This window comes from Oculina patagonica, chromosome 3 (assembly GCF_052425735.1).
Source record: "Oculina patagonica isolate OP01 chromosome 3, crgOcupat, whole genome shotgun sequence".
NCBI classification, from domain to species: Eukaryota; Metazoa; Cnidaria; class Anthozoa; order Scleractinia; family Oculinidae; genus Oculina; species Oculina patagonica.
This window is the reverse complement of record NC_135760.1, coordinates 4,724,257-4,750,441: the sequence shown is the minus strand read 5'-3', so window position 1 is coordinate 4,750,441 and position 26,185 is coordinate 4,724,257. Positions and strand designations below refer to the sequence as shown.

Sequence of the window (26,185 nt, the reverse complement as noted above, 5' to 3'; positions counted from 1 at the left end):
TTCACCGTTTGGCCACCCAACGCAAGTCAACGCAAGTCTTGCTGTTTACTTCAAATACTAAATTGCAGCGCGCGCAGTAGCATTAAAATGGCTTTTTTTTTGACAACTTGCGTGCACTTGCGAGTAAACTTGCGAGTCCGTTTGGCCACCCAACGCAAGTCTGTACGCAAGTTCAACTTTCTTGCGTCCACTTGCGTTGCCGTTTGGCCAGGGCTTTACTTACATTTTCACTGAAAAAAAAAAAAACCTTGTTACCAATTTTTTAAAAACAAATTGTAGGTAGGGTTCAGAGCCACTTTAAAATTACAAAAAACCACGTAGCTCTGAATTCTGCCTTAGGATTTTTTTTTAAAGAAATGAGCAACAATGTTTCTTAATATACCAAATTGCAGTTAAAAACCGTCGTTTGAAATAGTTTGATATTGACCGCTTGTCTGTCACACGTTATTCAATTTGTCACGCTGGAGACGTAATCGCGATTGCTACGGACACCAAATGGACAGAGAGGGTTCCGTATTGCAGAGGTAGAGTTTATATGATTTTTTCTCTCTGTCGGACCAGGTTAACTGTCTGTAATAAGGCCGGGTGTCCGTATTACAGAGATGTTCGTAAGGAGAGGTTTGACTGTACTTGTAAACCACGCAATAAAGCTGCTTTCTATAAAATACATTTTCCTCCTATTCCTTTTAAATGCTACATATGTTACGTTTTTTTCCGTTTTCTTCTCTAAACGTTTCGTTTTATGACGAAATTCGGGTTAATTGTACTCTGTTTGTTCGTAAATCTATACCCTATATCAACAAAAGCGTTACAAATTGTTCTAATTACCACCAATTACGTACATGATAAACCCAATTTATATTTTATCTAAAGTTTTCAAATGTATAAACTGCACTGAACGTGTATCAGCCCTTCATTGAATTTAATTTATTCCCTATCCTATTGGTAGCTAGACAGACTCTGTCTCAGTAGAATCGGTAAGAGTTCAACCGACTCAATTGGTAACAAGCTTCGGAAAACCATTCAAACTGATGTGTTGAACAGCTTAATTGAGGTTTGTTGTAGCAAAAAAATAGTTGGTGTAAGCCTTGGCTATACTTTCAGCTTTTGAACTCACGTAGATATTGATATAGACTGATTTGTTCTTATCATTAACTTCTCAACGCGGGAAGGCTCCGTGGACCGCCTAAAAGAAGTACCTTTTTCAGGCTGTACCCGGCTTTTATATACCTATAGCCCACTATAGGAGTAGGGGGAGAGAAAACAAGGCCAGGTGATTTGTAACCCAATGAAACAACATTGAGCAGGGGGAGATGAAGTCCAGTCCCTGAACTCTCTCTTCCGTGCGCCCTTTTAAAAGTACTGTTTGAATCCAAGAGCTTATTGTTATGAAACAATACTAAGAATGCATTTTAACTATCTGTATCTGGCCCGTTATTTCTTATGCTGTTAATATTACCTAAGCTCTGATATCTCAGTAGAAATCCCTTTCCTTGAACACTTTTGTCGCTTTTAAACCGGACCATTAATCGAGCAGCTTGGAGTTCATAGCTTGGAGGTAGCTTGTCACCACACAGGGGTTTGAAAATTGTGGCTGAGTAATCCGAACTATTAGCATAGTAAATCGTCACAGCATCGAAAAAGCATTGCATGTCATCTTCAAGCTAAAAAAAAAAACGATTTAAAAATCACTTTTCTTAAGTCATGCAAATGCCAATATTTAGACAAATAATCGAACCCCATGCACCTTGGTTTTAATTTTACCGACAGTTTTCTTGTTCCCTGCGGCTCATACACACTTCAATACAGACACCCGTTAAAATCACTATGAAACGGTGGAGAAAACGCAAGATGGACGGGCTTGACTGGCTTAATTTTTGTGTTCTTGTTTCTTTATGACTCTATCCTATTATTCCACAGGCTTTGCACTGCACAAAAAGTTGGCTTTCACCACCTTTGATTCGCATCAAAGGGAAGACAAAGCTGCACGACTAACTTTGAGAGGTTACCGTATTTTCAGAGGTTACCGTATTTATTCGATTAAACGCCGTGGCGTTTATTAAATTTTCGTGATTTAAGTGCCGCGTTTATACGTTTATTTCAAATTCAATTTATTTCTTACAAACTATATATCATGGTAACCGAACATTTGAATTTTCAAAAACAGAAACATGTTTTAGTGCTTGTCTGGAAAGCCATTTTCAATATTATAAAACATTGTTACAATCAAGGAAAACATTTTTTTAGGCTTGCTCAAACTTGATTATTACTGCATTTTGCCTTTTGAATCTATTACTCGAATAAATATTTTGTGCTCTAAAATGCGGCGTTTATTCGAGGGCGGCGTTAAATCGAATAAATACGGTAGTCAAACTAAAATTAAGAACACCTTTGACAATGCAGCTTTGACAGTAATCAAACTCCACATTTGGAAGCACATTTGTCTTACCTTTGATCATTGTCAACAGGTAAAAGGCACTTTTCTATCAAAACCACAGAGACAGCCTTTGCCACCTTTGATTTACAGTCAAAAATATGGTAGAGATGGCCTTTGCCAACTTCTCAGTGACACGAAAAGAAAATACAATTCACGGGAAATAAGTGTACGGGAATTTTACACCTGGCCGATGGCAATACGTGGGCCTTCGTAAAAGTCTACAAAAACGGCTGTAGTACAAGCTCTTCTTTTTGATCTTTTGCTACGCAAATGATCGGGTTACCTACTCTTGGTCTTACCTCAAAGTCAAGAAATTCTATACGCACGCGTGCTGTTTGCAAGACAAAAGACCAGGTGCAGTTGGACCATGGCGGATAATTTTCAGGATATTTAGGACTTGATATAATGCCCGAGGAAGAGCTCAAGATTCCACCACATTCACCTGTTAAAGAAAATATGACAAACAATTACTAGTTAGACGTTCAACATAACACGCACATTATTAACTGCCGAACGGTAGCCTGTTCCAGGTTTTCGCTTAGCTTCCTCGGCCTCTTTTCCCCACTCATCGTTCTTCGTGCTGTTCCCAACTTACCGAACGCAGGCGACTGAATGGGGAAGGGGTTAGTAATTTCATCTCGTATTCCAATATTGTAATCTAACTAGGGGTAGTTGACACTAAAAGTGCCCCGGTCTTTTGATCTTTTCTGATTTTAATAAAATAGAAACTTGTTTGTGTTTATTTTTGAGGGTTGTAAATATGTGCGAAACTGTAGCTTGCGGTTTAGTGTCACGAGCCGTTGAGTGGCTATCGCATCTGGGTACTGGGTGAGGCATTGATGGGCAGTGAGAAGTTGAAGATAGTTCAATTTTATTGTAAAATATTTATTTCTCTTTCAATTTTAAAATACTAAACTGTAACAATTTTTTAACGTGGCAGTCGAGTTTTTGACCTTTTTCAAGGTAATTAAGGATATTTGATTGGATTTTGTTACCATCGAAATAGATTACAAAGCTTGCTACTGTAGAGCAAGTTGGTTACGATTGCTGGTTTGAAAGATTGCAAAAGCTCAAAAGCTCGACTGTCACGTTAAACTTCTCTTGCACAAGCTCAAAAACTCGACTGCCACGTTTTGTGATAGAATAAATTGTTGAATGTTTTACGAGGTCTAAATACGAAAGTCGGAATCGGCTATTGAAAGCTTTAATAATAATAATAATAATAATAATAATAATAATAATAATAATAATAATAATAATAATAATAATAAAGATATTTTAGCAGGGAGCCCACGTCACAAAAAGGTGGTTTTCAGTGGGGCCCTGCATAATTTAACTTACAACGAATTCTAAAATTCTCTAATTTGATTTGTTCGAGGGTTTCCGCTCCCAAAGTGCTAAAAACGTGTCGGCGTTTTGTCGTACTCGATAACAGTAAAAAGTTACAGAGCATTTTCGAAGAAGGGCTAAAAAACATGGATTGATCGTACAGAAAAGCCTCTCAACGCAAAATATCGCCAACACGTTTTTGTAGCTGACATGCATACTGTTTTTCTGTTCATACAATGTACATTTTAAACAAATTATTTTAGAGTAAAGAGACGCCGAGTGAAATTGGAAAAATACATTTCTAAATTACTGTTTGAATCATAACGTAACGTAATGTGAAAGATAACAAAGCAAAGCAACAGGAGGAGTTCGAGTTTTGAGGGGCATTCGGGGGCGGCTCTGACTCGTGTACGTGTTTATTTCAAAATAAATTCAGTGTTTTTGACTACAGTCACCGTTTGCTTTGACTTGTCACGTATTGACAGGCATGGTTCGAGTTATCGAGGGTAAAATTATATAGAAAATGACCTGAAGGAAAACGAAAATTGGTTCGAGTTAGCGGGAGGTTCGAGTTACCGAGGGTTCGAGTTACCGAGGGTAAAATTACAGCAAATGTATGACGGAAATCCAGGGGAATTCGATTTTGGTTCGAGTTAGCGCGAAGTTCGAGTTACTGGGAGTCGACTGTACTTGGGCTGGTTTGTTGTCAACTAAGCGAATTAATAAATGGTAAACGCCACAGCGTGCACTATTGAGTTACAGATGCACACGGGAAGTTACTAAGTCGCCCGAGGCGATAGCCGAGAGCAGCTCTAGCTCAGTTGAGACCCTCTTGAGTGCTTGACAAACCTCCCAAGTGCATCCATAACTCAATAGTGTATAGTGTAGTATTTACCATTTGTTTTATAGCACAACTTAAAGGCGTTTTGCTACATTTACTCTGTTATTACAACTGCGCGTGCTAAGGTTACTCTCTGAATTGTAAGGTAACTCGTACAGTACTCACGCAAGGAGATCAAACTTTTAAATAGGTATCAGACGTGGCGGACAGTTAACAACCTTTTAGTGTTGTGAATAAGAGTACCTGTGTAGCTTTTCAAGTTCACTATTAGATAATTAACGAAAAATAGAAAAACTCGTGTAGTAAGTACACTTTCTTTTTCCAGCATTGATCGATTGCGCCATGTCGCATCACATCAGCGCGCGTGCTCAAGTTTATCGAAGGCATTCGTCAGCATCCACCCATGGGCAAATAGTACTTTAGTTGTGCTATAAGATAATTTATAGAGCGGTTGGTGACGAAAGTAATTCGCAATTCGCAATTGCTTTGGTTTTGCATTGCCGTTAGTTAGTTCTCTTCGCGCCATGAGGCACATAAGGCTGTAACTGTCTCTCGCCAACTAGCCCTGTCTTGCGCTGCGCCCCTGACTTCCAACCAGCTGGACCACCTCTTCTGTCTGCATTCTTTTTTCACCGTCCTTCTCCAAGTGGTTTTAGGTCGTCCCACTTTTCTCTTCCCTTCAGGTTGCCACTCCATCGCCACCATGCAGTCTTTGCTTTGCCGTTCTTTGTGAAAAATCCTGGATCTGCCTCTGATGTTAATGGAAGCTGAAACAATGGTATTTGCAATTGTTCCTTACCTTTGCCTTGAGAAGGACTGCAAAACTGGAACAGAGATAGCAATAGTACCAACATCGCATTTTCCTGGTTTAAAAACATCTCATCAGTTTGAAGTCATCTAAAAGACGGTCGTCCACGATCTTGAATTATGCTGTTTATAACATAGAGGGCAAAATTACTGAATGCTGATTGGCTGAGACAAGGCATTTTTCCTTAATTTTGGTAATTGCCCCGGGCAAAATTACTTGACTCCTGATTGGAAAAACAGGAAAATTGCTCGTTTCTGATTCGTTGAGCGCGCTGCACTTCGTTGGCTTCAAGACGGCGGGATTTTGAGCAGAATTTTCAAACACAGCGCTCGCTTGTACATCGATCTTTTCGAAATTTGACTTCAGTTTCCGCAGATATGTAATGAAAATGGAATGGAAACGGGGTGATAGCTTGAAACGAAGATCCGAAAGATCCGTACAGTTGAAAACGGTACAAAAATTGCAACAGACACTTGCGAGTGTGCGACGATTCAAACTCATTCATATAGCGGCTGGCAACTGACATCTCCGTTTCACTTCTGTCATCTCTAAGACTCATCACCAGCAACCCAGGATATAAAGGAGGGCATATATAGTTTGTTCTGTGAAAGAAGGTCACATTTACCGGATAAATTACTTCTACAAGTTTGTTTGCGGTCTTCGTTTGCTGTTATCTATGTCGAGGACTGACATGTGAAGCCGCTCGTAGAGGAAAGCTTTAAAACGTGCAAATAGGTGAATAAAATTAAGCTTACGTTTATATTGAGTGTTCGCTTTTTCAGTTGTTAATAGCTTTTCTTCTTGTCGACCGCATATACCACAGATATCATGTTGTCTTAATTCAATTTTGTCAGAGACTACTACAGTAGACTCTTTGCCTAGGTGGGGGACGAGGTTAATCCCCAGGCATTTGGGGGTCACCGGTGGGGTATGCGGTGAGCTTTTTGAAACCCCTCTATTTCAGACAAAGTTTGATGCAATTTTCCCTACCTTATTTCAAACCTGATTCAAAAATCAATACCGGCCGCCGGCCTTAGGTCTTATTGAGACCAGACCCTACCCAGCAAATGCTTAACATTTGGGACGGGCTTAACATTTAACTAAGACACGCTTCCAAAGGGATAAATTGTCACAATTAGCATATTTTAACAGTTGAGAAAGGGGAAAGGGCACTTGGAAATGTTTGGGTGGGAGTCGGCTCCGCTGCGGTCTAAAAACCCCTACTCCGTCTGAAACAAAGAAAAGCTCATGTTTTGTTTGTACCCTATCTAAGACCGCAAGTAGAGAAGATGTTTTTATTTTTTTAAATTTCCCCTATAATACTACAGCATCCGCTATTTATTTATGCTCCTGACACCTCAAAACAGCCTGATTTTGAAAAGCAGAAAAATATAAATTTGACGTAGTTGTCTCCATTTAGCGACCCCATCTCAGACAAAAGGGCAAACTTAGAACCCAATTCACACCTGGAAGTTCTAAAATGGGACTCACGGCCAGCACCACATACCCCTACAGGGTATACGTATAAAAGGTTGTACTCCTCCGGAACGTTTGGCGCTACATATATCTATACAGCTTATAATTATAAGGATGTATACCCCGGGACTCTATGTGGAATCTGGTGACTAGTAGTCTAGACCGCGTTCTGTGCGCATGCGCAGAGACAGTATGAGTTGAAAAACGTGCTCCAAGGGAGAACCGCCATTGTACTCGTTATGTACTCGTTGTGTTGTCGTTACTAAGCGTAGTCACCGCATCTATTTCTGTCACTGTCAGAAGTTTTGATTAAGTATTTGTCGATTAAAGTCGATTAATTCAGTCTTGTGGTTTACACACTCTTGGAAAGCATTACATTTGTAGAAGAGCGATGTTATGTTGCTCTGTTTTGCAATTTGATTGAATAGTCGCTGTCTCTTGAGTTGAAATGATAAAAACTGTTGCTTACAGTCCTCGCCGTAAAACTGTTAGCAAAACTGCCAGAACATTTCTTCAATAAGTTAAATTCGCAACTAGCGGCAAAATTCAGATCTACGAAAGCTCTTCAGTCCTCATCGCCAGCTATACCCAGAGCGTCGCATGCAACATGGTGTCCGAAGTTAAAACATCAGAGTGAAACAAAGAAAAGGTATTTTACCTGATAACAAACTGACTGAAAGATCTGACTTCCCAACTATGTACAGCACATTAAGCCCTCAACGGCCAACAGCAGCCTGGTTCAAACAACGTGTAGACGAAACCCTATACCTTGAGTTCACAGTAGTTCAAAGCCGAAAATCCTTGCATGAGTTTGCGGTTTGATAATTCAGATCCAAACAGTGTAGGCGTAAAACAACTTACAACAGACGGCGGGGAGGAGCTTAACAGAAACCCCAGGCGGGTACTCCCTTATAAGGGCTTAACAGCGACGTCAGCGGCCCGATTGGGTATGGTTTTCAGGCTTTTTTGTCTTGAACGGGGTATATATTTCACCCGGCCTTTTTGTCTTAAACGGGGTATCTTTACATGGAGCAATGTCAAACAGGATAGGCGTTTATGCCTGCAGAGGTGTAAATTAATACTTAGCCACAAGCCAAATTTTCACAAATTCTTCCGTATTGCTGACTTGCGTTGATTTCGGGATTGATACTTAGCTTAATTCACGGTTACAACAAAGCCAGTGAGGTACTTGTTTATGTCTTAGACATAGTATTAAAAAATGGCATTCTGTCTTAAATAGAGTAGAAAATTCAGAGGTTTGTGTCTTAAACAGGGTCAGGGTTTAGCAAGCCGGGCCGCACCTCCCTACCCAAAATTATGTCGAGTACCCCCGGGGGCGGAAACTTGCCGGTGTAGGGTGGTGCCGCTTATAACTTCAAACGCTGACCCTGTCTAACAGGAATCTGAGATAAAAACCGTTAACTTTGCTGCTTTGCTTTAAGAAAAAACAGACGAATTTTTCATGCGGTGCCTCGGCAGTTTTAATCTTAAACTGCGGTATTTCGTAACCGTTATCACCAAACCTTCGGAATGCGTTTTCTTAGCGTTTTGGTCGACAATAGTCATTTTTATTCATTCAAAATATTTCTCTGTTTCTGATGGCTTTCGATCCCCGGTTAATTCCAGCTAACCGGCTAGCGCCGACCAAATTTGGAAGAAATTCCAATTATTGGACGATTGACGTCATAAAATGACGTCAATCGTTCAATATTAAAAATTAATGGATCGTAACCTCGTTCCAATGTATGATTAACAACTCACGCAACTGAACGGCTTTGCTGCCGAGCAGGTTGAAAGCGCGAAAATGGCCGCTTGATTTGAGCATTACGAAGAGGAAAAATATTTAAGTTATTAGAAGACAAGGAAAGTCAAAACACGGAAAAAGCAACGAAGGGGAGTCGATCGATTTTGAAAGCGTATCTTCAAGAGGAAAAAATCCCTGATCCAGCCACAGCGGAGGACTCTTGGAGCGAAAATTCTACGTCGAAGTAAGCAAGAACGATGGAAACCTGTACTGGAAAACATCGCTTTGTGTCATCAGATTTAGCTTCAATAGACACTTCAAGCAAGTGCTAAATATCGACATTATAAAGGACACGAAATTTAATGAAGGTAACCGAGTTTTTAAAGTTTAAATCAAATTTAAAAGCGAACGTTGTTTTGTATTTGTGTACTTTGCCTACTGTCAAAACCCTATTAAATTCATTTTGTGCATTTGGAGCTCAGGAAATATTTTGAATGAATAATAAAACAATTATTGAATTCGGCTTTCGTATGATATGAAGAATTATGTAGAACTCGGAGGGTGTTATCCGCCTCAGCCGATAACACCCTCCGAGATCTGCATAATTCTTCATATCATACTCTGCCTCATCCAATAATTGCTAAGTATCAAAAACTTATATCCCTCACCTTTTTCGGGTTTCTAGTCGTTTCGAAAACAAGCTAAAACAGCATTATTCTCTCGCTCGAGTTAATTTGTAACGTAATAGTGGGAAACGTGATTCATTTAATATTCCCAATTTTAAGATCTTTTCACGCCGTAAATCGCCTTGTTTGAATAAATGAATAAATGAACAACTTAATTAATGTGTCAATAAAATCTAGCCGAGGATAAAAACCCTCTACTAATAGGGGACACATAAAATAAATAAAATAAGTTATAATTTTTTTTTAAAAAAAGCACCTAAATCTGATGTTTTCAATAAAAAGAGACTAAAATTTAACTACATTATTTACAACAATTCCAAACAATAATTCTAAAATAAGTTATTCGTAAATAGATAATGTGCTACATAAATCACAGTTCTCGCATTCATGTTCAATTTTCGATGAAAGGTTAGTTAAAGTGATCTGTCTTTTAAAAGATTGCAGAGACGGTAAGTTTTTTAAGTTAGTTGAGAGTCGATTCCACAGCATAGGTCCGATATATCTTAGCGAGTGTTTCCCATAGGAGTCAGTGTTCTAGTAAATGTTCGTCTTTCAGCTCTGTGGATGAGTTTTGAGCAGATAGAACTTTTTGTCGCGTGAATGATCTTGACAGACATGACATGCAACGTTAAAAATCAAATTTGTGCGGCCTTAAGCATTCCAACAGTCTAAACAGGAATCACCATGATTTTTGCGTGAACGTGACGACTTAAACGCATCTCGCAAATTTGGAGAATACTGCAATACAGTCAACTCTTTCTTAACGGACACCTCTATAAGACGGACACCTCCATAAGACGGACACCTGGCGATGGTCCCTGCCGTTTTTCAGTCATTTTTCTGTTACTAAACTCCCTATAAGAAGGACACCTCTGTAAGACGGACAACGGACACTTTGAAACAGACTGTCGGACACTTAAAAAGTGTTTTTTTTTTGTTAGCGAATAATACTTCAAAAGTTCGTATCAACATAAAGCAAAGTTAGTTAGTCCCTTATAAGGATATTACACTTACAAAAACAATCCGTTATAGCGGATTATTTCCAAGCTTAACTTTGTAGGTGTATGGGCATCAAAGAGGTAGTTTTCTACTTAAAGTGTAACAGTTTGTAGAAGCTCTCAACTTTTGCTCTAACAAACAATACGGTTTTTAAACAGACTTCAAGCAGACATGTACGTATTCATTGTGCATAACCGTTCAGCTTTATTATCTAAGAATGACTGGTATCACGTTACCTCGACTCTTTCTAAGGCGGACACCTCTCTAAGACGGACAGTTGGGGCCGGTCCCGACGGTGTCGACCGTCTTAGAGAGAGTTGACTGTACCGTAGTTCAAGATTTAAATTACCGAATTGCCACATGAAAAAAAATTGACTTAAATCACGGAATTCTTCAAAACCTTTTTTTCGACAGCTTTGTCACGCCGTGATCCATTTGCGACAATTTTGAGAATAGTTTTAAGAAATTTCGGAAAATGTGGTGGTATAGCGAGAGAAAAAGGTAAGGGTTGTCAATCCAGCCAATAAGGTCGATTAGGGAGATGATGAAGACAAACGTAAAACTTTCCCGGGAAGAATGGGGTACTCGACATAATCTTGGGTAGGGAGGTGCGGCCCGGCCTGCTTAACCCTGGCCCTGTTTGAGACACGAACCTCAGATTTTTCCTACCCTAGGCCATAAGACAGAATGCCAATTTTTGATACCACGTCTAAGACATAAACAAGTATCTCACTGGCTTTGCCAGTAGCCGTGAATTAAGCTAATTATCAATCCCGAAATCAACGTAAGTCAGCAATACGGAAGAATTTGTGAAAATTCGGCTTGTGGCTAAGTATAAATTTACACCTCTGCAGGCATATAAGCCTATCCTGTTTGACATTGGTCCATGTAAATGTATACCGTTTAAAACAAAAAGGGGTGAAATATATACTCCGTTCAAGACAAAAAAGCCTGAAAACCAGACCCTATCGGGCCGCACGTCCCGTTAAGGCCTTATAAGGGAGTACCCCCCCCCCCCCCGGGAGAATTTTCAGCTATATAAGTTTATATTCAGTGACATTCAACTGACGACCCCACAATGCAACAGATGACAGGTAAGCGAAAACGTTTTCTTTTCTTTAAACGTCAAATGAACAGAAATTTCGATTTTTGTTATTTTTTGCCCATGTATTTATTACGAGCCAAATAAACATATTCCAAAGTTTCAAAGCAATCGGACATTGAATTGCAGAGAAACTGCAAGTTGAAAAATGCTTTTTTTAGGCCTTCATAATCGTAGAGTGCTCGGAAAAATTGTCGAAAAATTCTCGGAAATAAAAACTTGTGACGTCATAATTGGTGTTTTTGAAGACGACCGCAGACTGATTCTGCAGACCGTGCCTTAAAATTTAAATAAATGTGTTTAGTGACATTTCAAGCAGTTATTTCCTTCTGTTCGGCCGTTTTTCAGTTGTTTGATTGTTGGTTGTTGTTCAGAGAGGCGCATTTTTAAATAGAATAGCTAAAGCTCAAAAAAGCTTAAAGATTTGTTTGCTGTTGTTTTGCATAACGTGTCGTTTTGCAAAACGTGTGAGGTAGATTGCACGCTGGTATGTAAACAAATCAGAAATCTCTATTGTTCTTTTTCATGAGCATTTAACGTTAATGAGCAGAATTCTCTGCACGTGCGTTAACTATGCACGTGCGTTTTGAATCTTGGTACACTTCAAAGCCGTTCTCTGCCGAACAACAACGTGAAATGACAAATTTCTGCGTATTTTGGAAAACGTCAGCCACGACGGCTAATTTTTGGTTGTTTCTATTTGGGGTTGAACGCTTTCTTTGAATATTTAGCGGGAGCTAGTTCGTAAAGCGATAAATAAGCAGAATACGTCCGGAAAGTTGCAAGTTTCTCTCAAGTAAAATATAAATTCATTTTCCATTAGAGGTTGTCGTCGACGTTGCTGTCGTCGTTGCTTAAGCTCTCTATTGTGTTGAACTTTGACAAACAGTGCGGTCTGCAGAATCGGTCTGCGGTCGTCTTCAAAAACACTAATTATGACATCACAAACTCGTTCCATTCCTTCCACTTCAGTGCGCAGTCATTCAAAACGTTTCCGTGAAATCTTCGTATTTTTTGCTGTAATTTGCGCTTTAAGCCTCGGAAAGAAAAAAATTATTTTAATTTCACTCAATAATGGATAGGTTTAGTGTTTGGTTGGTTAAAATGACATTTTGAAATTTCTGTTCATTTGACCTTTAAGTAAAAGGAACTCAACTGCATCTGAAACAGGTTAAAAATGCATTTTTGCTACTTACTCCGATGAACCGACGCCAAGTAAAAGCGTAGGATAGCCATCCTGCATTGAAAATCTCAACTTCTTTGATTTTCTGTTGTTTGTGCCATTATCGTGTGTAGAAGGACTGCCGCCTCGTTTAAGACCGTTTTGCAGCTGAAAAGTCAAAGCGGTACAATAAAACGGAAAGCGAATAAAAATCACCAGTGGAACCCATATAAAAGATTTTGTTACAGCTTGTTTGTTCCGTGCATGACTTTTGTAAGCAATTCAAGGAAGTTGCAAATTGTCGAGATTTTTAATCAGTGTCCAGCTATCTCTCTTAACGCGCGTCGGACACTGAGTCTGCAATGTGTATGTCAAGCATAACGCACCAACCAATGTTTAAAAAAAAATCTCCAAGGTGAATTGGCGAAAGAAATCAGCAAAAAGGACCATTTAGGAGGACAGAACAAAAATACATCCCGACAGAGATCGTGAGACGCGAGCGAAATTGGATGACACTTTGCGGAAGCCGGCATCTAACGAATAACACGATGAGCTGAGGCAAGCCCTGGAGTGGGACCCTCAGGACAAAAGGAAGGTGGGAAGGCTAGTGAAAACCTGGAGGAGGTCGGTGGAGGAAGAGCTAAAAGAAGCCGACATCACTTGGAACAAGGCAAAGAAATCATCTATAAACAGGGTACGCTGGCGCCGTGTTGCCACCGCTCTTTATTCCACACGGAACCTTAAGCTGTGTTTACACAGACTAGTGCAAAACACCTCCCCATCCAATCAACGTGTTCGTTATATAACCAAAACATCTAGCTATCCAATCAAGGTGCGCGTTCTATAACCTTATTTTTTCTCAACAAACTTGTGTTATGATCTTTGTTTGAGCCCAGCAAGGCATACCATTCAGTATTTCGTCAAGTTTGATCGTTCGGTTGAGAGTAGTCCTGAAAAAAGACTGTTGGTTACGGTTCTCTACTCTTACCCGGACGATTTTAAATATCATAGCACCAGAAGGACCTAAAGCCTGATAAAAGTTAATAGTCATAGTTTGTTTATTTGCCAGAAAATCGTATTTTACAGTTATTTAAAGCAGTAAAAGCGTTCTGGTTTTCTTAAATACCAGAGAGGTTTTGAAGGGGCCAACTCACGGTATTTTAGGTAATTCTTATTATTTTCATTTATGATAAGCTTTAAACTATAAATAAGCAGAGTGACAGTCTTTTATTGGCAAAATAAAGGCCACATAACAAACAAGGATAATTCACACGCAAGCATTTGAAATGAGATTTAATGCAAACTAAAAATGAACTTGAACAAAGTCGGGTCGACGTTTTTTTTAATCAAATGCAATCCGTTTAATCTTGTCGTCAATTTTGTTTATCCATGGTCCTTCTTGGCTTTTCTATGTTTCTTCTGAGTTCTCATGATCATACAGTTTTAAACCGTTATTGTGATATTTCAATTAATTAAATGACCAGTTTTACAGTACTAAAATTACCAACAGCTCGTGACCTAGCCCCTCAAAGACTGCTCAACTAATATAAACTCAGCCGTAGACTGGCGCTTGAAAATGTGGACTAAAGCGGGAAGCTATTTTGTACGTTGTTTTTGTTTCTTGTCAAAGTATTAATCATCAAAGTTGTTTATGAAAAGTATCTGATTTAGTAGAAAAGGCCTTTAACGCCTTTTTTTTCGTTTGTATATTCTTAAACTCTCCTAGTATTGCTATTCTCTAGACAAGATGTACGAAAACTTAGATCACTAGGGTTCCTTGATTTTCCCTCTCCCTCTCCCCTCCATATGAGGTTCCCACATAAAACTAACGGAAGTAATCGTTGTACCTTTATGCGAGCATACGACGATCCAGGCTTTCGAAACGCCTTCTGATAAGCGGTTGAAAAAAAAAAGAAAAGAAAGAAAGATAAAAGTCTAAACTGCAGTTAAATATGTGTACATATTTAATTATTGCTATGCTGAGCAGTATTTTTTGTGAAGTTTCACATAGTTACATATGCTAAATATAATAATAATAATAATAATAATTTAATGAGGGTAGCACTTCACAGTTAAAAACCGAAAAACCTGTGGCCCTCCCCTAGAATAAAAGTTAATAATACTAACAATACTTTGTTTCTTATTAAAACTGTTAATAATACTTTGTTTCGTAAAGCAGATGCCCCATTACAAGAAAAAGTTATTCACTGTTTCATGACTAAAAATGCAAATATCGATAAATAACATCAGTGAAACGTTTTCGTTCCCAACTGTTTGGTTAATAATTTTTCATAGTTAGTTCAACTTTAAAATTACGCCTGCTATTAGCTAAGCTCACAAGTAGTTACTAGGATATAATGTTCCCGGGGGGGGGGGGCACTTCCTATAAATGGGCTACTGGGGATGTGCCGCTGGATGGGGTCGCATTTTCACGACTGGACTGACTATAATGGGGTCGCATTTTCAAGCATTTTTTTATAGGGTGACTAGAATGGGGTCACACTTTTTCGGGATTTCGAGAGTAAGAAAATTCTGGCAAATTGTGATTAATAAACGGAAAGATTCGCCGAAAATATGTTACCGTATTTATTGCTGTTGTTTAATATTTGACAAACGGCTCCCAGAAAGTGACTAAGTTGGGGTCGTGAAAATTACATTTACACAAAAGTGACTAAGGTGGGGTCTATAATTCGCCATAGAATATGACTATAATGGGGTAGGGGTTCTGGGAGGCCAGCGGCACATACCCAGCAAAGATTGACCCAAGTACCCCCCCCCCCCCCCTGGATAATGTTTTACTTCTCTGCATGGAAATTCTCCGCAGTGTGTTTCCATTCGTTTAAGTCTAAGAGGGAGCTTTGCAATGTTTTGTGCTGCAAGAAGAAACAAATCAGTTGGCAATGAGGTATGGTGAAAGGCTGCCCTTTCTCAGTTCTGTAAGTTTGCCAAGCGCTGATGGATCAGATCTGTGCCTCGGTGGCGAGTTAAACTAAATTTTTCTGTTTATATCGACTGTTAATGATTCGTCTTCGATTTGAGAATGTGACGCTTCTCTCCTTCATTTTGTTCCAGACTTCATTTTCTGGCCAGAATGGCCGCTTCTGCAGCGAGATTAAAAGACGGTCCAATAAAACGGGATGGCGGGACGATGAACAGAGCTGCGCTGTGTGAAAGAATTTGGTGAGTTCCCATTATTTATTTATCGTTAGTTTTTCAAGTTCTCTTAGTTTCTTGTCTTGTCCAAGCGCAGATCTGTGCTTTGATGGCAAGTTAAAATCTATCTGCTTACATCAAGTGTTAATGATTCGGCTGTGATTCGACAAACGTGACGCTTCTCGACTTCATCTTGTTCCAGACGTCATCTCCTGGACAAAATGGCGGCTTCTTGTACTGCAGTGAAATTAAAAGACGATCCCACAAACCGGGACGGCGGGATGACGAATGAAGCTTTGCTGTGTGAGAGGATTTGGTGAGTCCCTTTATTTCTTTATCGTGAGCTTCTTCAAGTTCTCTCAGCTTCTTGTCAACTTGAAAATATCGCTCGCTCCAGTCGAACTCGCTCAAAAGCATTTTCTTGAGCTGTTCGCATTCGGTACACGACGAACCAAATAAAGACGCGTACTTGATGAAAAGCTCTGTTGCCCGGGAGCGCAGCCCATCGTAATCTTTAAATTGGCCAAAATGATCCACTAGCTCTTGGCGTGCTTGTTGCTTCTTTTTTCTCTCTTCCAAATCACTTGCCGGCTTTTTCGCCATGCACTTGAAACTCTTGGTGACTTCCTTCATTTTGTTCGCAATATTCGAAGAAGAATTTGATATGTAACCGATGTACGGACTGCCGATAAAACGTGGCACAAGCCTCTGATCCCAGCACACCAAGTACTTGTCACCACCCACCCGACCCCCGGCACATTCATTGGCATGTGGTCGTGCCCCCCGGGTTGGAAACACGATGCAGTCGTACAGATCTTTATAAGCTTCATTGCCGTGAGCCAGTTTCAAAACACGAACATCTCCAGCGTGGTACGAGGGCCTTCGCATCACAAGTACGAGCTCGGCGAGGGCGAAGGCATCGCGCTCTGCTTCATGAAGAGTTGGTTGGAAGAAGCATTCTCCGTATCTCAGCTGATCGTACGGATCGCTGGCTCCATAGACCACTCGTGCGTCTGGAGTTAGAATTCTGATATCGAAAGCTTGATTCATGTTTTGATTGAAGCGAAAATCGCCAGTAGAAGAACTGGATTCTTCTGCGAACACGTCCTTCGTTTTGAGATCGCTTTGAAGTTTCATCCTAACTTCTTTTTCACTCTCTACCTTAGATTGCAATGGCCCTTCATTGCCAATTTCGTCGTTTTCGTTAACTATTTTCCCCCTTTTCATGTGTTCAATTTCCTTAGTCTTCAAGATTTGCAGCTTCTTCACAATGTCGTCGGTAATTCCGTCCCGCTGAAACGCTTGTAGCAAGTCATCATTCCCCGTTGTTCGTAAAAAGTACCCAGCATACGTCTTGTCTTCCAATCGGTCTACCACTTCGTAGTAGTTGTTCTGAAGTGTCTCCAGATACTCGCGCGGGGCACCCCCTTCGGCCAGTAGCATTACTGTTTCTGTGTCCAAATAGCCCAGCGAGTACGGCCGCGAGAAGCCCACGATACCGAGCGTTTTCATATCATTCATGGCTTTACAAGAAGTTGCAAAGTCCGTCATTGAGTTTCTGAACAGCGCCTTGACTCGAAGATTTGGCATTTTGTTGAAACGTACCAGAGTACCACTGAAACCTTTGAATCTCACTTCAATGACGCTGGGTACATATGGGAGGTTATACAAACTCTGCACCTCTTTGGCGAGCCCCGACGACATCAGACCACACCCATCCGTGAACACATACGTTCCTAATGTGCTGGTTACGTCGTCAATGACGTCATATTCACCGGATTTGAGTTCCAAACCGCGCTCGAAGGGTGTAAAGAGCAACGCAATCTTTCGAGATCGTCTTGCGACTGGGAAAATCTCGTCGAAGTTTTCAAACTTCGCCAGCAAACCGTGCATGTCGCTAAGCGAGGCGTTCATCATAAAACACGTCTTGTTTCTTAGCTGGGAAGTCGATTGACCCAAGTAGTGATACTGGGAGCCGTTGCACTCGATCCCCATCTTCAGAGTCTCCACGATGAAGTTTTTGTCGTTCGAGTGAAATCTGACGACCATCAGTTGCTCAAGAACTTCCGCACCGCGAGTGTTGACCAGGTAACGAAGTAAAAGGGAATTTTCGACTTTCTGATATGAAGCACAGCTTGGTTTTGTTTCTCTTACTTCCACGTGCTTTATGTACAGCGGTGTTTCGTCACCTTGGTTTTGATGCTCAGGGGGTCTGACGTCATCCGGTAAGGAAACAAAGAAAGGGAATCCCATGACTTGTTGCTGCTTTTGATGGTTTCGTTAAACAAGATCTGCAATATTATAAAGTATAAGCGATAAAGTTTACAACACTACAATGTGCTGGGGACGTTGCCATAGTACGTTGATAGACAATCACATCTAATCTCATACTTATTCGGGGAGCAGAAAGGTCTAGAAATATTCCTGGTCGCTTAAGAGGGGGTGGCCCTTAACTACAAAATGGTTGTTCAGGTCCGTGGGGAGGGAGGTGCGATGGGTGCGTCCGCACACCCCCCTCCCCCCCACGAGCCTTGGAAGTCCACCCATTGTGAAAAAAAGGTATAAAAGTAAATAAATAAAGGGAAATGGTATTTCTGTACTTCGACTACTGTCTTTACATTCAATATGGCCCTTTGTCGACCTTTGGGTTGAATGTCTACCATTTGGAGATTTGCATGGTATATTTTGGATCAAATTGCGTGATTCTAGGTTAATTTCAACGATATATACATTACTGGCACTTATATTCTTCGGCGCTACCAAAAAGAGAGGAGACTACTGGGTACTTGTTGGGCTTGGAACACGAGTATTGAAATGTAGTTCCTTGACGAATCCGTAACAGAATGGGCCGAAGAGAAGAAAACGAGAAAAAGAGAAAGGCGGTAGCAAGGTCATGTAAATCCATGAACAATTTTTTCCGTAAAATGTCACGCACGGAAGAAAGTGATTTTTCTGTGAGCTAAGAACTTCCGGCGGCTGAAGGTCCTGTTTCTAAAATACGTCTTGAATTTAAAAATGTACCAGAATTATTGTTGCTGCTTCCTTCACTTTTAGCTGCCTTTTTTCTTAACAAACTGTCTTCAAAATGCACGAAATGCCGTCTCAGACAACCTATTTTTTCACAATTCCCAGACCCCCCTACGTTCTCGTGCCTGCGGCACTAATGCGCACCTCCCCATACAAAATCCAGGCTACGGGCCTGTTGTTATGGATGGCTTCTAACCGTCATATCTTGGGCTCCCTTAGTATCCTGGGTTTAGTTTCTGGGCATGTTTGTTCTATTGAAGGTTGACTTCATTTTAAAAAAATAATTTACATTATTTTTAAAGTAACAACGTCACAAAAAAATTATGACCTCATAGTTTTTTCAGTAACGCGAATTTCAACAAATCCATGCTAAAGATTTTGCTTCTAAATGCACTCTATCCGTGGTGTTGATTTCAACGGAGAAAAATGTAAGCTGTGTGAGTTTTTAGGGTTTTTGTGTTCTGTTCACGTGACTCACCAAATATGGTCATGACTGCCGGAAATGAAGGAAACCTTCAATAGAACAAACATGATCAAAAACTAAACCAAGGATACTAAGGGAGCCCAAGATATAACGGTTAGAAGCCATACATAACAACTTTTTTGTAGTTAAGGGTCACCCCCCCTTAATGCTACAGAAACCCGGATAAGCACTGGCGATATGGACCACTTGGTCTGACGCTAACTTACATTGTCTTACCTTTACCTGCTATTTTTATAAAAATAATAAAAGTAGTTGATTGAGATGTGACGCTTTCTGAAATTACTATTTATCCTTAAGAACTAGAACTGTTTGATTGGCATTCAGCAGTTTTTAATTCCCAATCGTGATGATCCTCTTATTTCCTAGCTAGTTTACAATATTTATTCATCATACAAGTGACAAGAAACATTTAATTTTTAATTTTTTTGAATTGGGACTGAAAAAGTCCAAAATGCATGTTGCGATGAGAAAACATTAGTTAGTCGAAACTGTCGGTCTATCCCTAGTAAACGTCGTCTACCACTACTGAATTAAAATTTGATTTGACGATTATTTCACATTTGCATCTTACGTATGAACTGATCTCAGCGGACAGTTTAATGCGCCATATTGACTGTTTGCATGGCAGGTAGATAAACCACTTAACATAAACTTATGTTTTTACACCTTTAACTTTGTCAACACATTGCCAAATACACAGATGGCGTGAATCATAATTAACTAACGGTGGCAGTTCTATCTCTGTATCACCACACAAATTCTCATAGAAAAACGGTAAAAAAAAAAAACAGTAAAACAGTAAAAGAAATGTATAAGAACCATTATTTCAGTTGAGGTATTATTTTCATATTTAAATTTCGCTACCTTGACGGACTAAAAAGTTCAGTTCGTAAGGAGCATAATGAATAGTTTTTGTTGTCGATAGAAAATCTCCAAAAGCAAACAGAAAGATAATTTTGATAAACTTGCCTTCAAAACGAAATCCGCAGTTATGCCCAAAGCCTTTTTAATCCAGAGATTCTCAAATCTGCTTTCTTCTTCAACCAGTGACTGACGAAAATTTCAAGTTAACGTCGGTGATTTCTTGTAGTCGTGCTAGTAGACCGTAACAAACTGCTCAGAAGCAATTTTCTGACTATGTATGCAAACGTCTGCGAAAACTTAGCTACATGTACTGACTAAAGGTAATATAAAAATGTTACCAAAACAAGTTTGACGACCTTGATATTAACCTGTTTGTAAGGTACTCCTTTTAGTGGCGTCAATGGCATTTTTGTCCTAGACAAATATCAGGAGTTTTAAGGAACGAGTTTGTCATTAACCTGTTTGCAACAGGGATAACCTGCGTAGCAGGTATAAAATTGTAAATTAATCCGTTTGTTTTCATTTACGTCATGTTTATTTTCAAGCCTTGCTCGTGTCAAGTCTACTAGTATTGATAACGCAATTGGTAACCATTTTTTCGGCATTAGATGGTTGTCGAACGTCATCGCTTAATACAATATCACAATTTCGACGATTTATATATGCCTTCTTCTGAACTAAGTGTTCCAAGATCAGCAAGATGGAAATGAGAATAAAATATTTACTCTGTGTTGAAATTCATTTGAATAACAAATGAGGGAGTTTATTTCTGTGCATAGTAAATACAATGTGTAAATGAGATAACAAAAAAGAATAAGACGTGCGTCGGTAAGACGTAAATCATCGTAGAATCAAGCCCGATGTGTTTGGTTATTGTGCATTTTCTTTCCATCTTGTACAGTGTGACTGAAATACACCAAGACTAGTAAAGGGATGCTTATATTTGATCGACTAAATTGAAGAGTGCAGTGATCGACTAAATTGAAGAGTTCATTTTCTACGGCAGATGAAGTTTGGCTCATCCTTTGTGTAAGAACCTGTGACACTCACCGGTGACGTAAAACAAAGAACGAAAAAAGCAGCAAAGAGCGTCAAAAACAATACAGAGCAGGAAAAAAAAAGCTCCAAAACAAAGAAAAATATCACAGGTTCTTACACCGAGGTAAACCCTGAAGTTTAGCGGCCATCCTGGAAACAAGCTGGTTTGCGATTCAGTTTTGCCGCAGTTGCAACATTGTCGCTCGCAAATTGGAAATAATTATCATATGGCAGACTTTCTTGTCTAATCTATAGCAAGCGTTTCGGAGAGTAATTAAGCGATGTTATGTTATTGTTTCTTGAATCAATTTGATTTGACTGATTTAGTGCTCTGCCTCTTGCGTTCTGCCTCTTGTTGCTCAGTATCGTAGAATTCGTATGACGAGAACTGTTACTTTACAGTCCGTGGGGCAAACAAGCATTTAATAAATGGAGCCTTTGAATAAATTGCCCTAAACTGTCAACAAAACTGCCAAAGCATCTCTTCAAAAAGTAAAATTCACAACTAGCAGCAGAATTCCGCATAAGAAGCTCTCAGTGGCAACATATCCCGACGAGAATATTTTACTATAGGTGGCGAAACATCGTTTTTACGTTATAAGTGTCCTATTTGTGCGTTTTAAAAAAATAATGGTGACTGCATGTAAAAACTGCCAGTCGCTTCATTAAAACTACAAACAAAATTCAAGCGAGGTCACCCTAGTAGCTCCACACAAACTGCAAACAAAATGCTAGCGAGGAAACCCAAGTAGCTAAAATACACAACAACAACTACACTGATGCGAGGTACACAACTGCTGAATACAAATTAAAAACGAGACTATAAGATATACAATGCGGAGAACCCAAAAATATATAAAAGGTACAAGCGCAATTGTAATAAATGTCCCTAAATCTGAACATCCTAGAAAAAACCCTTGCCACGTGCAGAAAGTGATACGACGAACTTGGGAAAAAAATTAGCATAATATAAAAATACGCGAATAAATAAAGTAAAAATGACAAGGCATTGTGAACAACGGTAGAACGAAACAAATTTAAGCCAAGACACCGCAGCGGCTTCCTACTTTCCTAAAAACAAATTTTTGCGAGGACACCAGTAACTAAAGGGAAGAACACGTGTCAGGGAGGACAGTCTGAACAAATTTTGTAAGGCAAACCCCGCAACCTGTCGCTAAATAAGACGACCCTGCGCGTAAAAACAACAGAACTGAACAAAACGTAGAGATAACCTACTAACTGTTCACCCGGCTGTGAGAACAGCGGTTTAATTGGCAAGCTGAACGGCGTGTAGAGCGGCTGGTTGAACGGCGGGTTATAATAAGCGGCCGGTTGTTCATCTGGCTGTATGGCTTGTTGTGATTAATTTTTTATATTCTGGCTGTATCGAAGGTTTTAAAACCGCGTGGACAACGGCTTCCAATTGAATAGAGAGCTACAGGAACTTGCGCCGTGATGGGCGCAGCGATGGAAGGACAAAAAAAGAAACGAAATCTCTTGGCAAGGGTACCGAGACCTAAACTTTACTGGAAATGACTGAATTATCAAGAAGGCTGCTCTTAAATAGAAGGGTGAGGTCTGTGGGAATTGCCGTGTACTCCCCTGGGTCACGCTGGGAATTTTAGGTAGCGCATTGTGGTAAATTTTGGCTTTTGTGCGTGTTTTCTCTACTGAGAATAGGATCACACTTTGAGAAAGCCGACATCTAATGAATCACACGACAAGGCATTAAGCCCTGGAGTGGGACCCTCAGGACAAAAGGAAGGTGGGAAGGCTAGTGAAGCCTGGAGGATGTCGGTGGAGGAAGAGCTAAATGAAGCCGACATCACTTATGAACAAGCAAAGAAAACATAAACAAAACAGGGAAGGCTGGCGTCGTGTTAACACCGCCCTTTGTTCCACACGGAACCTTAAAGCTAAGTTGAAGTCATGTGGTATGAAACCACAGCTTCCTGTTTATTACACGAAACATTTCTATTAATATATTGTGGTGATTGCGGTTTACCTCTGTACATATCTTTACTGCCATGTTTACTCAATAGGTGTTCTTGGCAAGCGATCTTTAAAGAATGCGCAGTCGTGAGTTTAGAACAGTCGCATTGGCTAAGAGAGTAGGGTCCAGTCAAAAACTACCCCAATGGAGGTGGGGAGAGACAAAATGTACGTCATGAGATTAGGGGTGGGCTAGAAAAATGCACCAAGGAAGATAGGGTGAGGGAACAAGTACGCGGCGAAGAAGTTAAGGGAATAAATGTACAAATACAAATACAACAACTTTATTTAAACACGGTAAAAAAGTTTAAAGCTAAAAGCTTGTGGGGCCGTGTACAAATTAAAAATTTTAAAAAGACATATAAAAAGACATCCTAATATTGAGAAGATAGAAAAAAATCACTATTATAATAACAATTTAAAAATTCAATAAAATTTAAAAACATCATCGTTCAGTCTGACAGTCTGCGTGGATAACGCCTCGAAGCTAATATTTTTAAGAATGTTCTTGCCTTTTACTATGTTAAAAAACGACTTAAAATTACTAGTTTTACCGTGTAGTCGTTGTGACAGGGCGTTCCAAATAACGGATTCCCTGTAAGCGATTGAGTTTTTCATAAAGTTGGTGGAATATCAATATTAGATCACGAGCCAAGGAAGTGTGGATCTACAATGCAAGCTACAAGCTAATAACCAAAACTGAGTGCTCAAAAGTCGCAATACTTAAGTATTGCGACTTTTGCACTTCAATATCAACAACACATTAAGTGAGTCTAACGGCAATAAAAATCTAACATAAAACGAATAAATCATATAGTTAATATTATTTAAAGTACATCAACGTTTTTTTTTATTATGAATCTTGTATCGTTTCTTGAATCCATTGCTTGAGCTTCAACACATCAGCGAACCCTTCTTGGTTGCAGTTGGTTTGCAGCGAAGCCTCTGAACCAATCAGCGTCTTCCATTTGTCTCGACCCAGGAACGTATCGCGATGCTCTCCGCCGGCAATCAGCGAGTACAGGGAGCTGGCGCTTTCTTCGATAACGATAAAATTCCGTTGTCCGTTGACCTCCATACCCAGGCAAGGCAGATATTGGTGAAGGGCGTGTTCTAGTTCGTCGGTACCTTGACTTCATTTGTGTCGAGTGCCCTTGCCCCTTCCAGGAGTCCGTAGTCATTTTTGTCGCTCCAGTAGGACGAATCGTAATGAAACGTGTTCTGTGTAGAAGAGAAACAAAAGAAACCAGACTGAAAAGGATATGTTGCATGTATCTTTGCCGAGATACCTGCATTTCCCTTCTTTTTTTTATTTACACCCTTTGTCGTCCAGCCTTTCACCCACGTGCTGTTCTTTTGAACAACGCGCAAACCCTCTTCATCATCATTTAAGAAATGCCAGCCGACGTGGCAGCCTCGCTCTCCCCAGTTTTAATTTCCCCGCGCGTACCAAATCCAACATGGCTTGCCCTGGCCAGTACAGAATGCATGAAAATCGTCTTTACCATGCTTACAGCGTTTTCAAGCTGGTTTGAAGCTAGAGATTTCGCCTTCCTTGTTTAAGATTAATAATTATAGCATTGCGCAAAGAAATTACCAAGGTCACTGCAAGAAATTAAAAATCTTTCAACGAACCCATAACTGCTCCATTTAGCATCCCACCTTTAGCATTTCCCACTTTAATAAGCAAAGATGTTTCTTTCCACGATTATTTCCAGATAGAAATTCAAGAGAATTTACTGAGCACTGAACAAGTAGACGATCGTTTAGAAGCAATTCATGTATATTTAGATAAAAGGCAGATCCCGATACCTTTTAACTTTTTTGAGCGCTGTGCGTATTTTGTTCTTCCTTTGAGCCATCTCAAACTGGGGAGGAGACGAGGGAAATGAGAGAATGTTGGTAGTCTAGTATTATGGTACCTTAGAGCCGTCTATCTTCATCACCAGTGTTCATTCTCCACCGCCGCATTTTCCAAGGCCGGCGTCACTCATGTGACAATATACAGAGATTTTTCCAACATCCTGCATCGTCAGATCGTAAGGTTGGTCCGCCTGTGCCCTAAAAGATCGTAAGTAAAAACCGATTTGACTTGGCTACAAAAAACTCTGTACGTTAAAATTATTTCATACGAAAGGTGAATGAACTGAAGATGCGAAGACTAGTCACTAGGAACTTTTCTCTATCGTGTTTTATGACACAGCGCAGAACCTTGTATTCACTGAAGTAACCCGGGCCGGAATCTTTACGTCCCACTGGCAAAGATTCTTCACGGTCAGCCATCGCTTTTGCTAAATAAGCTTACTTGTTCGAGTTTGTTATGGTTTAAAAATATCGACCACATTTTTCCATGGTCTACACTCTTATAGACCATAGAAATGACGCCATAAAATGTCCAAAACTTCGCAGTGAAACCACTCGCCTAACGGCTCGTGGTTCGTGGTTCTTGAGTTTTGAACATTTTCTGACGTCATTTCTATGGTCTATAAGAGTGTAGACCATCGAAAAATATGGTTGATCTGTTTAATTAACCGTAAAACGGGAAGTTGGTTCAAAACAAGTAAAAGTCAGCAAAACTTACTTAGACTTGTCAAAAATCTCTTTGTATGTAGCTGCTGGTTCTGGTGAACTTCCCTCACAGGGGGAGCTGGAGAGGTAGACCCCTTAATGGATTCTGGTACCTGTCAAGGCTCGATCAAGGCTTTCAAAACGGCCGACCTGCATTGCCAGATTGTTCTAAGGATTGATTTGAACAATTGTTGGGCTGACTTGTTTTGTTCGGCGGGCATGCATCACCAGTTTTAATAAGATGGTTAATTACTCGCCCATGCCCCTACCGCTAGGGATTTGTTTTGTATCGTTTGCTTTCGTTTCGTTTTCAGTCAAGTTTAACCGGTTAAACTAGGATCGTGCGAACCTGCACGGTGTAGATGACTCTTCGTGAATTTAAAGAGAAAATAAGCAGTATTTTTTTTCAAATGCGTTTCTGCTAGGTTTTTTTTACCTTTCTTTTGGACCTATTCGGTTTACACTGTTTTTTTAT

The 26,185-nt window shown here is 40.0% G+C and overlaps 2 protein-coding genes across 2 annotated transcripts in view; both read right to left on the bottom strand.

The window, feature by feature from the left end:
* Window positions 1–26,185, bottom strand: part of LOC144645126 (mannan-binding lectin serine protease 2-like) — a 69,560-nt gene that overhangs the window by 8,263 nt on the left and 35,112 nt on the right. The window contains exons 3-4 of the mRNA XM_078504605.1: window positions 2,737–2,879; window positions 1,460–1,664 (exon numbers count right to left, since the gene is read on the bottom strand). Coding sequence (XP_078360731.1) covers window positions 1,460–1,664; window positions 2,737–2,879 — 348 coding nt within the window. The remainder of the gene's footprint in view (window positions 1–1,459; window positions 1,665–2,736; window positions 2,880–26,185) is intronic.
* LOC144645119 (uncharacterized) lies at window positions 15,463–20,412 on the bottom strand. The gene is made up of 2 exons (XM_078504598.1): window positions 20,218–20,412; window positions 15,463–18,028 (listed from the first exon to the last, which is right to left on the bottom strand). The coding sequence occupies exon 2, from the start codon at window positions 17,988–17,990 to the stop codon at window positions 15,882–15,884; it is 2,109 nt and encodes a 702-aa protein (XP_078360724.1). The 5' UTR covers window positions 17,991–18,028; window positions 20,218–20,412; the 3' UTR covers window positions 15,463–15,881.

Bases quoted from the DNA above. Each gene is read 5' to 3' on its own strand.
- LOC144645119 (XM_078504598.1), bottom strand. From the start codon at position 17,990: ATGGGATTCCCTTTCTTTGTTTCCTTACCGGATGACGTCAGACCCCCT.